Genomic DNA, 15,355 nt, shown 5'->3' on the forward strand with positions numbered 1-15,355 from the left:
AGGGAAGGACCTGGTAGGAGGTGATTGGATCATGGGGGCGGTTTCCACCATGCCGTTCTGGTGAAAGTGAGTGAGTTCTCACGAGATCTGATGTTTTTCTTGTTTTGTTTTGTTTTGTTCTTTTGAGATGGAGTTTCGCTCTTGTTGCCCAAGCTAGAGAGCAATTGCGCAATCTCTGCTCACCACAACCTCCACCTCCTGGGTTCAAGCGATTCCTGCCTCAGCCCCTCTAGTAGCGGGATTATGGGTGCACGCCACCACGCCTGGCTAATTTTTGTATTTTTAGTAGAGACGGGGTTTCATCATGTTGGCCAAGCTGGTCTCGAACTCCTGACCTCAGGTGATCCACCCACCTCTGCAGCGGGATAATTAAGGAATCAGAGAGACTGAGGGGTTAAGGTGGAATTATTTAATTATTTAGGTGCACCGACCCAGTGGGATTCACATCCAAAGGACTGAGGCTTGAACAAAGAGTCCGGTTACCTTTTAAGCATTTTGTGGGGTGGAGGGAGATTTGTGCTGGGGGAAGCATATTACAGAAGCGAGAAACAAAGGTAGTTATTCAATCAAGACATGCATTACATTATTTCTTACTTTTTAAGGAACAGCATGTTTTATGACTTAAGATTATCTGTTTAGTGACCTTGCAGCTGCACAGCTAGAGAAACAGAGTCCTCACAATGCCTGGGAGACAGAGAGATAAGGCTCACTAGCCACAGAAAAACAGGCAGTCAATTTTTAAAGGACTTTAGCTGTTTTTCTTCCTCAAGGGGAATTGGTTTTTTCTTACATACAACTGAGTTTTTGCTTACACATTTTTTAATTTCTTTTAATTCCTGTTCTACCTTGGCCTCCCAAAGTGCTGGGATTACAGGCATAAGCCACCACACCCAGCCTGAGATCTGATGTTTTAAAAGTGTTTGGCAGTTCTCTGCTTTCTCTCTCTCTCCCCTGCTGCCATGTAAGACGTGCCTTGCTTTCCCTTCGCCTTCCACCATGATTGTAAGTTTCCTGAGGCCTCCCCAGTTTTTTGGAACTGTGAGTCAATTAATCCTTTTTTCTTTATAAATTACCCAGTCTCAGGTATTCTTTACAGCAGTGTGAAAACGGACTAATACAGAAAATTAGTATCAGGCGTGGGGCACTGCTATAAAGATAATCTGAAAATGTGGAACCAACTTTGGAACTGGGTAACAGGAAGAGGCTAGAACAGTTTGGAGGACTCAGAAGAAGATAGGAAGATATGGGAAAGTTTGGAACTTCCTAGAGACTTGTTGAATGGCTTTCACCAAAATGCTGATAGTGATATGCATAATTAAGTCCAGGCTGAGGTGGTCTCAGATGGAGATAAGAAACTTGCTAGGAATTGGAGTAAAGGAGACCCTTGCTATGTTTTAGCAAAGAGACTGAAGGGATTTTGCCCCTGCCCTGTGGAACTTTGAACTTTAGAGAGATGACTTAGCATGTCCTGTAGTAGAAACTTCTTTTCTTTTCTTTTTTTCTTTTTTTTGAGAGGGTGTCTTGCTGTGTCACCAGGATGGAGTGCAGTGGCACGATCTCGATCTCGGCTAACTGCAACCTCTTACTCCCTGGATCAAGTGATTCTCTTGCCTCAGCCTCCAAAGTAGCTGGTATTATAGGCACACGCCACCATACCCAGCTAATTTTTATATTTTTAGTAGAAACAGGGTTTCACCACGTTGGCCAGTATGGTCTCAATCTCTTGACCTCGTGATCTGACCGCCTCAGCCCCCTAAAGTGCTGGGATTACAGGCGTGAGCCACTGCACCAGGCCAGCAGTAGAAATTTCTAAGCAGCAAAGCATTCAACAGGTGACCTGTCTTTTCCTAAAAGCGTATGGTTATATGCACTCACAAAGAAATGGTTTGAAATTAGAATTTACATTTAAAAGGGAAGCAGAGCATAAAAGATTGGAAAATTTGCAGCCTGACCATGTGGTAGAAAGAAAAATTTTTTCTGGGGAGAAATTCAAGCTAGGCCCAGGGCCCCGCTGCTCTGTGCAGCCTCGGGACATGGCGCCCTGTGCCCCAGCCACTCCAGCTCCAGCTGTGGCTAAAGAAGGCCAAGGTGCAGCTCAGGCCGTCGCTTCAGAAGGTGCAAGTCCCAAGCCTTGGCAGCTTCCACGTGGTGTTGGGCCTGCAGGTCTGCAGAAGACAAGAGCTGGGCTTTGGGGGCCTCCACCTAGATTTCAGGGGATGTATGGAAATGCCTGGATGTCCAGGCAGAGGTTGGCGTCAGGGGCAGTGTTGTCACGGAGAACTGCTACTAGGGCAATGCAGAGGGGAAATGTGGGGTTGGAGCCTCCACACCCAGTCTATCCTGGGGCACTGCCTAGTGGAGCTGTAAGAAGAGGACCACTGTCCTCCAGAACCCAGAATGGTAGATCCACCAAGCGCTTGCTCTGTGTGCCTGGAAAAGCCGCAGGCACTCACCACCAGCCCATGAAAGCAGCTGCGGGGGCTGTACCCTGCAGAGCCACAGGGGCGGAGCTGCCCGAGGCCCTGGGAAGCCACCCCTTGCATCAGCGAGCCCTGGACCTGAGACATGGAGCCAAAGAGATCACTTGGGAGCTTTAAGATTTAACGACTGCCCTGGTGGATTTGGGTCTTGCCTGAGGCCTGTAGCCCCCTTTTTTGGCCAATTTCTCCAATTTGGAAAGGGAACATTTACCAAATACCTGTACCCCCAATGTATCTTGGAAGTAACTAACTTGCTTTTGAATTTACAGGCTTAGGCCGGGCATGGTGGCTCATGCTTGTAATCCCAGCACTTTGGGAGGCCGAGGTGGGCGGATCACGAGGTCAGGAGACCGAGACCACGGTGAAACCCCCTCTCTGCTAAAAATACAAAAAATTAGCCGGGCGTGGTGGCGGGCACCTGTAGTCCCAGCTACTCGGAGAAGCTGAGGCAGGAGAATGTGTGAACCCGGGAGGCGGAGCTTGCAGTGAGCCGAGATGGCGCCACTGCACTCCAGACTGGGTGACAGAGCGAGACTCCGTCTCAAAAAAAAAAAAAAAATGAATTTACAGGCTTATAGGCAGAAGGAAGGGACTTGCCTTGTCTCAGATGAGACTTTGGATTGGCCTTTTGGGTTGATGCTGGAATGAGTTTAGACTTTGGGGGACTGTTGGGAAGGCATGATTGAGTTTTGAAGTGTGAGAAGGACATGAGGTTTGGGAGGGTCCAGGGGTAGAATGAGATGGTTTTCTCTGTGTCCTCACCCAAATCATCTCAAACTGTAATCCCCACATGTCGAGGGAGGGGCCCGGCTGGAGGTGATTGGATCATGGGGGCGGTTTCCCCCATGCAGTTCTGGTGTAAGTGAGTGAGTTCTCACAACATCTGGTGGTTTAAAAGTGTTTGGCAGCCGAGTGCAGTAGCTCATGCCTGTAATCCCAGCACCTTGGGAGGCCGAGGCAGGTGGATCACCTGAGGTCAGGAGTTCAAGACCAGCCTGGCCAACATGGTGAAGCCCCATCTGTACTAAAAATACAAAATTAGCCTGGCATGGTGGCGCATGCCTGTAAACCCAGCTACTCAGCAGGCTGAGGCAGGAGAATCACTTGAACCCGTGAGGCAGAGGTTGCAGTGAGCCGAGATCACCCCATTGCACTCCAGCCTGGGCGACAAAATCAAAACTCCATCTCAAAAAAAAAAGAAGTGTATGGCAGTTCCCCCAACCCTGCTTCTCCTGCTGCCATGTAGGACGTGCCTTGCTTCTCTTTCTCCTTCCCCCATGATTGTAAGTTTCCTCAGGCCTCCCCAGCCATGTGGAACTGTGAGTCAATTAAACTTCTTTTGTATATAAATTACCCAGTCTCAGGCATTCTTTGTTTTTTTGTTTTTTGTTTTTTTTTTTGAGACGGACTCTTGCTGTCTCCCAGGCTGGAGTGCACAGGCACGATCTCGGCCCACTACAAGCTCCGCCTCCTGGGTTCACACCATTCTCCTGCCTCAGCCTCCTGAGTAGCTGGGACTACAGGCGCCTGCCAGCACACCCAGCTAATTTTTTGTATTTTTAGTAGAGACAAGGCTTCACCGTGTTAGCCAGGACGGTGTCGATCTCCTGACCTCGTGATCCACCCGCCTTGGCCTCCCAAAGTGCTGGGATTACAAGTGTGAGCCACTGTGCCCGGCCCTCAGGCGTTCTTTATAGCAGTGTGAAAACAGATTAATAACGGCAACGGATCAGCCTTGCCCCGGGAAACCCACCTCCGTGATCACGGTATCTCCCCTGCCAGGTAAGTATAAGCTGGTTTTATTAAGATGCCACGGTGACAGCGCCAGGTCAGAGCTACAGCGGGAACGCCAGGCAGGGGGACTGGGTGTGCGGGAGGGGGGCAGGGCACAGGAGAACTGAGGGAGGGGACAGGGTGGGCGCGCAGTGAGGGGGAGGGCAAAGGTGGTGTCAGGATCTTCATTCTGAGGAGTGGGGTTCAGAGCACTTCTGGGGTGTCAGCTCTTCCATCCCCCCTGTGAGGCTCCTTAGGACTGGAGAGACGACATGAAGAGCGTTGACAGAGAGCAGCAGAAACTCTGGAACTCTTCCCAGAGGGCCTGCACTGCATGGACCAGGGCCGCCACCTTCTCCTTCACCCAGGCCAGAACCCCGTGCCACCACATCTGTAGCCGCTGCAGCATGGCCTGGAACCATCTCATGACCTTGTCACAAAAGCTCTCCCCAGGCTCCTGGGTTGTGGGATCCTCAACTTCCAGGACAGGGGATCTGTTGCCTCGGCACCGTAATCCATCTCTTTCTTTTTCAAGTAGAGGAGTGAGCTCCTGTGCAATGGGGACACCATTTGGCGTCTGTAGGTGAGGGTGTCAGCCCCAGGCCCTGGCCACACCCAGGCCTCTCAGCCTTTTCCTGAGCCTGGGAGACGGAGGCCCACAGGTGTTGGTTTCTTGGCCATAAACAAAATCTCTGCAGCACTGTGACATGTTCATGATGGCCATGACGCCCACCTTGGAAGGGTGTGGGTTTATCGGAATGAGGGCAAGGAACACCTGGCCTGCCCATGGTGGAAAACTGCTTAAAGTCGTTCTTAAACCACAAACAATAGCCTGAGCCATCTGTGCCTTAAGGACATGCTCTTGCTGCAGATAACTAGCCAGACCCATCCTTTTATTTCGACCCATCCCTTCGTTTCCCATAAGGGATACTTGTAGTTAATCGAATATCTATAGAAACAATGCTAATGACTGACTTGCCGTTAACAAATACATGGGTAAACCTCTGTTGGGGCTCTCAGCTCTGAAGGCTGTGAGACCTCTGATTTCCGACTTCACACCTCTGTATTTCGGTGTGTGCGTCTTTAATCCCTCTAGCGCCACTGGGTTAGGGTCTCCCCGACCGAGCTGGTCTCGGCAAGCTGAGGGTGCCCCTGCACCAGGAAAGGGAGGCACAGGAAGGCCCCGCAAGTGCAGCTGCAGCCAACAGGAACAGCAGGACACCCTCCAGAGGTGACCCCAGCCGCCTCTGCCCAGCCCACCCCTGCCCCAATCCTCCATGATCCCTGTCTCCAGTCACCCAGTCAGCAAGGCTGTGTTGGACACTGGGCCACAGGGCTGAAGAGACCCAGAGAACACACAGAGGAAGGGGCCACGTTAAACACAGATGGGGCCCCTCCTCTGGGAAGGGAGCACATTTTGCACAGAAGTTTGAGGGGGAGGAGCTGGGTGTGGTGGCTCATGCCTATAAACCTAGCACTTTGGGAGGCCCAGGTGGGAGTTTCACTTGAGCCCAGGAGTTCAAGACCAGCCTGGACAACATAAGGAGATCCCCCTTCTCTACAAAAAAATAAAAAAATAGCCAGGATGGTGGCGCACGCCTGTGGTCCCAGCCACTCAGGTTCCAAGCTCAGGCAGGGAGGCAGGAGGCTTGCTTGAGCTGGGATGGGGGGGGCGTCGAGGCTGCAGTGACGCATGACCGTGTCACTGAACTCCAGCCTGGACAACAGAACAAGGCCCCATCTCAAAAAAGAAAGAAAAGAAAAAGAAACTTGAACTTGAGGGGGCGGTAGGGCAGAGGCAGGAGCCTACAAGGTGCGTGCCATTCTCTGCAGGCAGCCCCAGCCCTGGGAGCATCCTCTCCTCTCAGCTCCAGTCTATGGTCAGCAACCCCCACCCGTCTCCCCCTTGTCACCCCCATCTGCTGGGGATGTAGGTCCACGTCCTTGACCCAAGACCTTCCCCCATTCCTGCCCCCATCCCTCCTCAAGTCACACCTACTACATCCCTTGAGTTCTCCATCTCCCTTCCCCCATCTCCCTGTCCACAGCCTCCGCCCCTCCTCTCCCTACCCTGTACCACCCCCACCCCAGGTCTTCCTCTATCTCCTAGGGAACACGGAGCTCCTCTAGCAGGCACTCTCAGACCACAGCCTGCTGGCCCCAGCGCCCTGCCTGGCTCCCAGCCTCTTCCCACCATAGCAGCCTCTTCCCTCCGGATTCAGCTCAGGCGCCAGGACCTGCAGGACCGAGACGCTTCCCACGTCAGCCCCGGCCGAAACCCAGCTCCTTATCCATCGGTGAGCCGCCTGCCAGCTCCTGCTCTGGCTGCTGAGAGGCCTGAAGTGACCAAGACAGAAACACAGCGCCACAGCACCACAGGGAGGCCCCAGTTACCCTACGCGGATGAGTTTCATGGCCATCCCTAACTAAGGTCAGCACTGTTCAGGGCAGGTTCATAGGTAACGGCCTGGTGAACTGAAAAGCAAATTTCTCTCGGTCCGTAAAGCCACTCGCTGAGCGTCTAAGCATGAGATGTGAGTCCTAAGAGGGGTAGCAAACACGTTTTCATTCACTTCTCGCCAAACCTGTTTCCTACGCCCATTTTACAGAGGAGGAAACTGAGGCACAGACACTTCAAGGTAGATGGCCAGGTACCCTGGCTCTGCCGGCCTGCCTTTCAGCAGGGGCTTCAATGGTCTTGCTCAAATCACATCCGCACTGATGAACGCCCTTTTTGACTATAGGTTCTCTTGTTGCTCTGAGTACTTTTTCTGAGAAACGGAAAAAGTTTGGTGTTTTCATCAGGGCGATATCATTCATCTCTCACCTTCTATCCTGCCTTGCATCTCTTTAACCACACTGAGCTTCCAGGCCCTGCACCCCTTCCTGCACCCTTGTCACGCCATGTATCTGGGGGAAATTACACAACCACAGCTGTGCAGCCCCAGCCCCCGAGATTCTCAGAGGGCCCCGGCACCTCCTATCATCCTTGCCAGAGGCTCTGGCAGGCAGCTCCTGCATGCGCCCCTCAGCCCCATGCCAGGCCCACAGCCCCTCAAGCTTCCACGAACCCCGAGCCCCCAACTTTCTTTTTCTTTTTCTTTTTTTTTTTTTTTTTGAGGCAGAGTCCCATTCTGTTGCCCAGGCTGGAGTACAATGGTGTGATCTCAGCTCACTGCAACCTCCGCCTCCTGGGTTCAAGCGATTCTCCTGCCTCAGCCTCCTGAGTATCTAGGATTATAGGTGCCCACCACCACTCCCAGCTAGTTTTTTTTTCTTTTTTTTTTGAGACAGAGTCTCTATCGCCCAGGCTGGAGTACAGTGGCGCGATCTCGGCTCACTGCAAGCTCCGCCTCCCAGGTTCACACCATTCTCCTGCCTCAGCCTCTCCGAGTAGCTGGGACTACAGGCGCCCACCACCACGCCCAGCTAATTTTTTGTATTTTTAGTAGAGACATGGTTTCACCGTGGTCTCGATCTCCTGATCTCATGATCCGCCCGCCTCGGCCTCCCAAAGTGCTGGGATTACAGGCATGAGCCACCGCGCCTGGCCAGCAGTAGAAATTTCTAAGCAGCAAAGCGTTCAACAAGTGACCTGTCTTTTCCTGAAAGTGTATGGTTACATGCACTCAGAAAGAGATGCTTTGAAATTAGAACTTATACTTAAAAGGGAAGCAGAGCGTAAAAGATGGAAAATTTGCAGCCTCACCATGTGGTAGAAAAGAAAACCCATTTTCTGGGGAGAAATTCAAGCTAGGCCCAGGGCCCCGCTGCTCTGTGCAGCCTCGGGACCTGGCGCCCTGTGCCCCAGCCACTCCAGCTCCAGCTGTGGCTAAAGACGGCCAAGGTGCAGCTCAGGCCGTCGCTTCAGAAGGTGCAAGTCCCAAGCCTTGGCAGCTTCCACGTGGTGTTGGGCCTGCAGGTCTGCAGAAGACAAGAGCTGGGCTTTGGGGGCCTCCACCTAGATTTCAGGGGATGTATGGAAATGCCTGGATATCCAGGCAGAGGTTGGCGTCAGGGGCAGTGTTGTCACGGAGAACTGCTACTAGGGCAATGCAGAGGGGAAATGTGGGGTTGGAGCCTCCACACCCAGTCTATCCTGGGGCACTGCCTAGTGGAGCTGTAAGAAGAGGACCACTGTCCTCCAGAACCCAGAATGGTAGATCCACCAAGCGCTTGCTCTGTGTGCCTGGAAAAGCCGCAGGCACTCACCACCAGCCCATGAAAGCAGCTGCGGGGGCTGTACCCTGCAGAGCCACAGGCGCGGAGCTGCCCGAGGCCCTGGGAAGCCACCCCTTGCATCAGCGAGCCCTGGACCTGAGACATGGAGCCAAAGAGATCACTTGGGAGCTTTAAGATTTAACGACTGCCCTGGTGGATTTGGGTCTTGCCTGAGGCCTGTAGCCCCCTTTTTTGGCCAATTTCTCCAATTTGGAAAGGGAACATTTAAACATTTACCAAATACCTGTACCCCCAATGTATCTTGGAAGTAACTAACTTGCTTTTGAATTACAGGCTTATAGGCAGAAGGGACTTGCTTTTCTCAGGTGAGACTTTCGATTGGCCTTTTGGGTTGATGCTGGAATGAGTTTAGACTTTGGGGGACTGTTGGGAAGGCATGATTGAGTTTGGAAATATGAGAAGGACTGAGGTTTGGGAGGGTCCAGGGGCAGAATGAGATGGTTTTCTCTGTGTCCTCACCCAAATCATCTCAAACTGTAATCCCCACGTGTCGAGGGAGGGGCCTGGCTGGAGGTGATTGGATCATGGGGGCGGTTTCCCCCATGCGGTTCTGGTGTGAGTGAGTGAGTTCTCACAAGATCTGATGGTTTAAAAGTGTTTGGCAGCCGGGCTCGGCGGCTCACGCCTGTAATCCCAGCACTTTGGGAGGCCAAGGCGGGCGGATCACAAGGTCAGGAGTTCAAGACCAGCCTGGCAAACATGGCGAAACGCCGTCTCTACTAATAATACAAAAAAAAAAATCAGCTTGGCATGGTGGCGGTTGCCTGTAGTCCCAACTACTCATCAGGCTGAGGCAGGAGAATCGCTTAAACCCGAGATTTGGAGGTTGCAGTGAGCCAAGATCATGCCACCGCACTCCACCCTGGGCGACAGAGGGAGACTCTGTCTCAAAAAAACAAACAGAAAGAAAGAAAGAAAAGACAGGGCAGGGGTGAAGGGAGGCAAGGTGCCCAGATGGGTGCGTCATACTCACTAGGTGCTGTTCCTGATAATGAGTCTCCACTACGTCCAGGTAGCCGTCTTTGAAGTTGTGCTGGGGAGAGGAGGGCACAGGGGATTCATGCTGCTCCTGCCTGCCCCCTCCCCACTGTGGCCCCCACTGGTCCAGGTGATTCCCAAGGGGACCCGGAGCCCAGACCCAGTGTCCTGTGGAGACTAAGACCCAGGGACTAAGCTTGGTGGAGGGGGATGCCACAGCTCACCTCCAGCTCTGCCAGGCGGCACATCACCTGTTAGGAACAAAGCACTCGGTCCAGGCCCCAGCCTCCTCTGCACTCCACATCACTCAGTCCTCAAGCCCAGCCAGTCCTCAGCTCCCACACACCCCGAACTGGGTCCAGCCAGGGGCCCGGGCCACATCTGGCGCCCCTGTTGTTTCCTCAAGGAGCCCTGGGGCTTGGACGCCTCTCAGTCTTCGTGGGCGTCCAGATCCCCCACCCGCCCACTCACTGCCACCCAGGTGCAAGCATTTGCCCAGGGTAAGGGATGAGGGAGGCTGCAGGTCCCTTTTTATCCTTCTCACCCTGAGCCCCCCACAGGGTGGAGAGCCTGGGAGCGGGGACATGTGACCTGGGGCCTGAGGGCAAATCCACTCACCTGTCCATATCCTGATTCTGCATTTCCCATTTCATTCAAAAATCTGTCTAAGGCCTGTTGCTGTGAAGAGAGGCAGAGTTGGCATTAAAAGACCTGATCCTTGTCCTCCCGGGTCCCAGGTGGCCCACAGTGTTTTCAGTGTCACAGGCTGAGACCCAGGTTCCCCACCCCCTGGGCAGAAGTGGGAAAGAGCATTACCATTCGGAGCTTCAGATCCTTAATTCCAACAGACTGGCGCTGCGGAAATAACGGTGACACTCAGGCACCATGTGTGACCTTACCCTTTCACCCAAGAGAAGTTACACACACACACACACACACACACACACTTCTTTCTACATGCACGCACACACACACACACACACGGCAGAGGTGCAGGATGAGAGGAGACAGCAGTCCCAGGATCCCCTCATAGCCTGGAAAGCCTGGGCAGGGGTCTCCTGGAAACGACTCAGAGAGCGCTTCTCTCAGGAGCCGGCTCAGCTGGGCAGACCCAAGAGCAGGGCCTGCGTGGGCCTAGGCGACCCCTCCTCCCAAGAGCAGGGCCGGCATGGGCCGGGGTGTCCTCCCTGCACACACACACACCCCTCCATGCACACACACGGGAGGATGGACGCTGTCCTGGAGCAGGCTGGCTCAGCTGGGTCTCCCACAACTACTATGGTCCCAGGTGAGAGGTGGCCGAGGAAAGAATGTTTAGGGACATGACGACTGAGAAGGTAACAGCGGCCGTTCCTCTCTGATGAGCTGATTAATATTCAGGGGTGCCAGGTAGGTCCGCCCTACAACCTGTCGCTCTTCCCGACCGCTAACATGCAGGCCCACAGGGCCCAGGCCATTCCTGTCTGCAGACACGTGGCTGCATCCACAGAGGCCAGAGGCACCCCACAGACTCCCCGCTGAGCCCCCATGTGAAAGCCCTAGTCTGGGGGGGTGACATGCCTGGTTTCCCCCCACCACAGAGTAGTGAGAGTCACCCACAGAGTGCGCAGGGCCTGGGCAGATATTCTGGGCAGGGCAGCTGTCTGCCCACTTTCAGGCAGCGATGGTCCCATCCCGCCAGCCCAATTTCCCATGAACCAGGGTGAAAGCAGCAGCACGCCGGCCTGTGGGAGCCATGTGTCCTCCCAGTTACGGTCCTGAACCTGCGCCAGGCCACATCATGGAAAACCCATGGTCACAGGCTGCAGAGCTCCCTGGAGGGTGTGGTGGGCCTCACATTTGCGGTGCGGCAGTGGTAGAGGATGAGAGGTCAGAGGGAACGCAGGAAAGGAGGAAGAGACACCCGGACCCACACAGGCTCTGCTCTTGGGCCCACCCAGCTGAGCCGGCCCCTGAGATGAGCATTCTCTGAGTCGTTTCCAGGAGAGCCCTGCCCCACCCCTGTGCCACCCCTGCCCTGGGCTTTCTGGGCTGTGAGGGTCTCCTGGGACAGGTGCTCTCTCTCATCCACACCCCTGTCATTCTCCAGCGCCCCCGACACATGTGACCTCCGGCACCTCCAGTGACACTCTCACCCCATCACTATCCTCCTGCCCCTTGGCGCCCCTGACTGAGCCCTGACACGCAGGCACCTCGGGGAATACTGAGGGCACCCGCGCCCTTACGGTCTGTTTTCAGACATGCCCACAAAAGCACACACAGCCTCTCACTCACCATCGCGACGCCCATGGCGGCCAAAAGTTCAAGGAGCCAAGGCCTGCTGGCAAGGAACAGGAGTGAGGAAAAGTGTCTCAGAGAAGCACCGTCCTCCCCAGAGGGTCCTCACCTTCGGGGACCCCAACTCCCCACCTGAGATGACGCAGCTCCCCTGAGACAGTCACCTTCTGCACCCAGTCTTCCTGGCACAGGAAGGTTTTATGGGGGAAGGGGGGAGTAGTGGGCGGAGCCTCTCCCAGGGCAGGAGGCCTTGCTGAGTGGGTGAAAAACAGACACAGACAGACAGACAGAGATAGAGACTTACCCGAGAGAGACAGAGGCCTGGGGTCCCTGGGAGAAATGAGGGTCCGTCCCTGGCTGGGCCCCTGCTCCCTCTGAGCTGGGGTGGGAGTCTTTGAGCACAGGAATGGGCTGCTTTCCCCACCCCACCAGCCTGGGAGTGGGGAGAGGCAGAGGGAAAGCCCAGACTCGGGACAGCAGGCTGGGGAAACTCCCGGAGCACAGGAAGGTGACATCAGCCAAGCAGAGTCCAAGGACAAAGGAGTGTGGACGCTGTCCTTGCATGAGGTGTGCCCTGGCCCCAGAGGCCAGAGAAGCTTCTGGATCAGAAGGAGGGGGACCTAAGAGGGGGTCCATGAGGGCAGGGGCCTGTGCAGGTTGGAGGGGTGGCTAGTGGTGATGTAGATGTACCTGTGGGACAAGATAGGACCCTCTGCCGGGTGGAAGGCATCCTGCCGGCTGTCTGAGCTTGGCTGACCAGGCTTTTCTGACCCTTGTGGGCCAAGGCAAGGCCACAGGGGGCCGAAGGTCGCTGGTCTCAGCAATCCTGAGGCTCCCCTACGGGCTTCTCTAGCCCCACGGGTTCTGACCCTCCAGCGTGGCTGGGCCTCCCACCTCCTCCTCACGGCCCCCGCCCCCACCCCAGCTGAGCGCAACCACCCCCTTGCCTTTGGGACGGTTTCCTGGGGCTGCCCTAAGGAAGTTCCACAACAAGGGGCCCTAAGTCGAAGACATCTCTTCCCTCACAGTCTGCAGGCTGGAGGTCCTAGGTCAAGGTGGGGCAGCGTGGGGTCCTTCTGAGGGCCCGGAGCTGGGATTCTGTTCAGGCCTCTCCTGGCCTTGTAGATGACCATCTTCATCTTCATCACATTCTGCCTGGGTATGACTGTCCACCTTTCCCCTTTTCATAAGGACACCAGTCATATTGAAGTAGGGTCCACCCCAATGACCTCATTGTACCTTAATTACCTACATAAAGACCCTGTTTCCAAACCAGGGCGCATTCTGAGGTCCTGGGGCTTAGGACTTCAGCATGGATGCAGTGTACCCCATTACATCCTCAAAAGGGTCCTGGAGAGACAGAACCTATAAACCATGCCCCCTGGTGAAAGCTTCCCTTGGGTGAACTAGACACCGCTTTTCACCTGCCTGCCACTTAGGAGTCCATTCCACTGTGCACAACCGCCTTTCCACAGCCAGGAAGTCTCGATCTTTCCCTGAGCCATCTCTGAATTGTAGAGTGGGAGAGAGAAGGAAGCCACTCCTGCACCAGCTAAAAGTCATGCTCTAGGCTTCGGCTCCAAGAGACTGTCTCTCCACCCCACCAACCCGAGCCTCTCATGACTCTCACAAAGGCCACCATCCGGAGGCATCTTGGGATCCACCCAGACTGTACCCTGTTTTTATAGCTTTACAGTGATGCAATTCACAGGCAATGCAATTCTCTCACTGAGCTGTACAATTCAAAGCATAGAACAGTGCAGCTATCACCAAAACCCATTTTAGAACATTTTCGTCAACTCTAAGAGAAATTCTGCCCCTCTGAGACATCACCGCCAGTCCTCATTTCCCTGGACAACCACTCAGCTACTTCCTTTTTTTTTTTTTTTTTTTTGAGATGGAGTCTCGCTCTGTTGCCCTGGCTGGAGTGCAGTGGCATGATCTCGGATCACTGCAACCTCCACCTCCCGGTTTCAAGTGATTCTGCTGCTTCAGCCTCCTCAGTAGCTGGGATTACAGGCATGTGCCACCACGCCCAGCTATTTTTTTGTATTTTTAGTAGAGATGGGGTTTCACCACATTAGCCAGAATGGTCTCAATCTTCTGACCTCATGATTCGCCCACCTTGGCCTCCCAAAGTGCTGGGATTACAGGCGTGAACCACTGCGCCTGGCCTAATTTCTGTGTTTTTAGTAGAGATGGGGTTTCACCACGTTGGCCAAGGAGTCTCGAACTCCTGACCTCAAGTGATCTGCCTGCCTGGGTCTCCCAAACTGCTGGGATTACAGGCATGAGCCACTGCGTCTGGCCTCATCTACTTTCTGTCTCAATGGATGCATCTCTCCTAGACATTTCTTATAAGTAGAATTATACACTAGGTGATCTTCTGTGTCTAACTTCTTTCACTGAGCATGCTGTTCTTGAGGTTCATCTGTGTTATAACATGGATCAGTCCTTCATTCCTTTTTCTGGCTGCATAATATTCTACTGTGTGGATAGACCACATTTGGTTTCTCCATTCACCCCTCGAAGGACATTTGGGTTCTTTCCACTTTTTAGCTATTCTGAGTAACGCTGCTGTGAACATTCACACACAAGTTTCTGTGTGGACTTATGTTTTCATTTCTCTTGGGTATGTATGAAGGAGAAGAATAGCTGGTTTACATGGTAAATGTGTTTTTATCCTTTTGAGGAACAGCCGGACTATTTTTCAAAATGTCTGTCATTTTACATTCCCAGCAGCAGTGTCCGGGGGTTCCTGTTTCTCCACATCCCCAGATACATTTGTTATGCTCTGTGTCTTTTTAATTCTAGCCATCTTAGTCGGCTGAAATGGTATCATGTGACAATTTTTGTGGTTTTGTTTGTTTGTTTGTTTTTGATACAATCTCGCTTGGTCTCCCAGACTGGTGTGCCATGGCACGATCTTGGCTCACTGCAACCTCCGACTCCCGGGTTCAAGCGATTTTCCTGCCTCAGCCTCCCAAGTAGCTAGGATTACAGGCATGCGTTACCACGCCTGGCTAATTTTTGTATTTTTAGTAGAGATGGGGTTTCACCATGTTGGCCAGTTGGTCTAAAACTATCCACCTCAAGTGACACCTGCCTCTCAAACGCCTGCATCAGCCTCCCGAAATGCTGGGATTACGGGCATGAGCCACTGCGCCCAGCCAGTTTTATTTTTATTTTTATTTTTTTGATACACATCTGTTGCCCAGGGTGGAGTGCAGTGGTGTGATCACGGCTCATTGTTGCCAAGACTTTCCGGCTTCAAGTGATTCTCTCCTCTTAGCCTTCCAAGTAGCTGGGAATACAGACGCGTGTTGCCACCATGCCCGGCTAATTTTTTTATTATTTTGTAGAGACAAGGTCTCACTATGTTGCCCAGGCTGGTCTTGAAATCCTGGGATCAAGCCATCCTCCCACTTTGGCCTCCCAAACTGTTCGGATTATAAGCATGAGCCACTGTGCCCAGCCTCTTTCCAACTTTCTGGATGATGTCCTTCAAAGCACAAAAGTTTTAAATTTTGATTATAAGCCCATACCATTTTTAAACAATACCATTTAAAAAATAAAAATAATCGCTTTGACATGACATTTTTGTG

The 15,355-nt window shown here is 53.3% G+C and overlaps 1 protein-coding gene across 1 annotated transcript; it reads right to left on the bottom strand.

Annotated features, from left to right (window-relative positions):
• Positions 1-4,241: 4,241 nt before the first annotated feature.
• IL32 (interleukin 32) lies at positions 4,242-12,164 on the bottom strand. The gene is made up of 7 exons (XM_030798636.1): positions 12,055-12,164; positions 11,748-11,790; positions 10,290-10,328; positions 10,092-10,151; positions 9,698-9,724; positions 9,469-9,528; positions 4,242-4,803 (listed from the first exon to the last, which is right to left on the bottom strand). The coding sequence occupies exons 2-7, from the start codon at positions 11,760-11,762 to the stop codon at positions 4,507-4,509; spliced, it is 498 nt and encodes a 165-aa protein (XP_030654496.1). The 5' UTR covers positions 11,763-11,790; positions 12,055-12,164; the 3' UTR covers positions 4,242-4,506.
• Between the last annotated feature and the right edge of the window lie 3,191 nt (positions 12,165-15,355).

Source organism: Nomascus leucogenys, chromosome 18, assembly GCF_006542625.1.
Source record: "Nomascus leucogenys isolate Asia chromosome 18, Asia_NLE_v1, whole genome shotgun sequence".
NCBI classification, from domain to species: Eukaryota; Metazoa; Chordata; class Mammalia; order Primates; family Hylobatidae; genus Nomascus; species Nomascus leucogenys.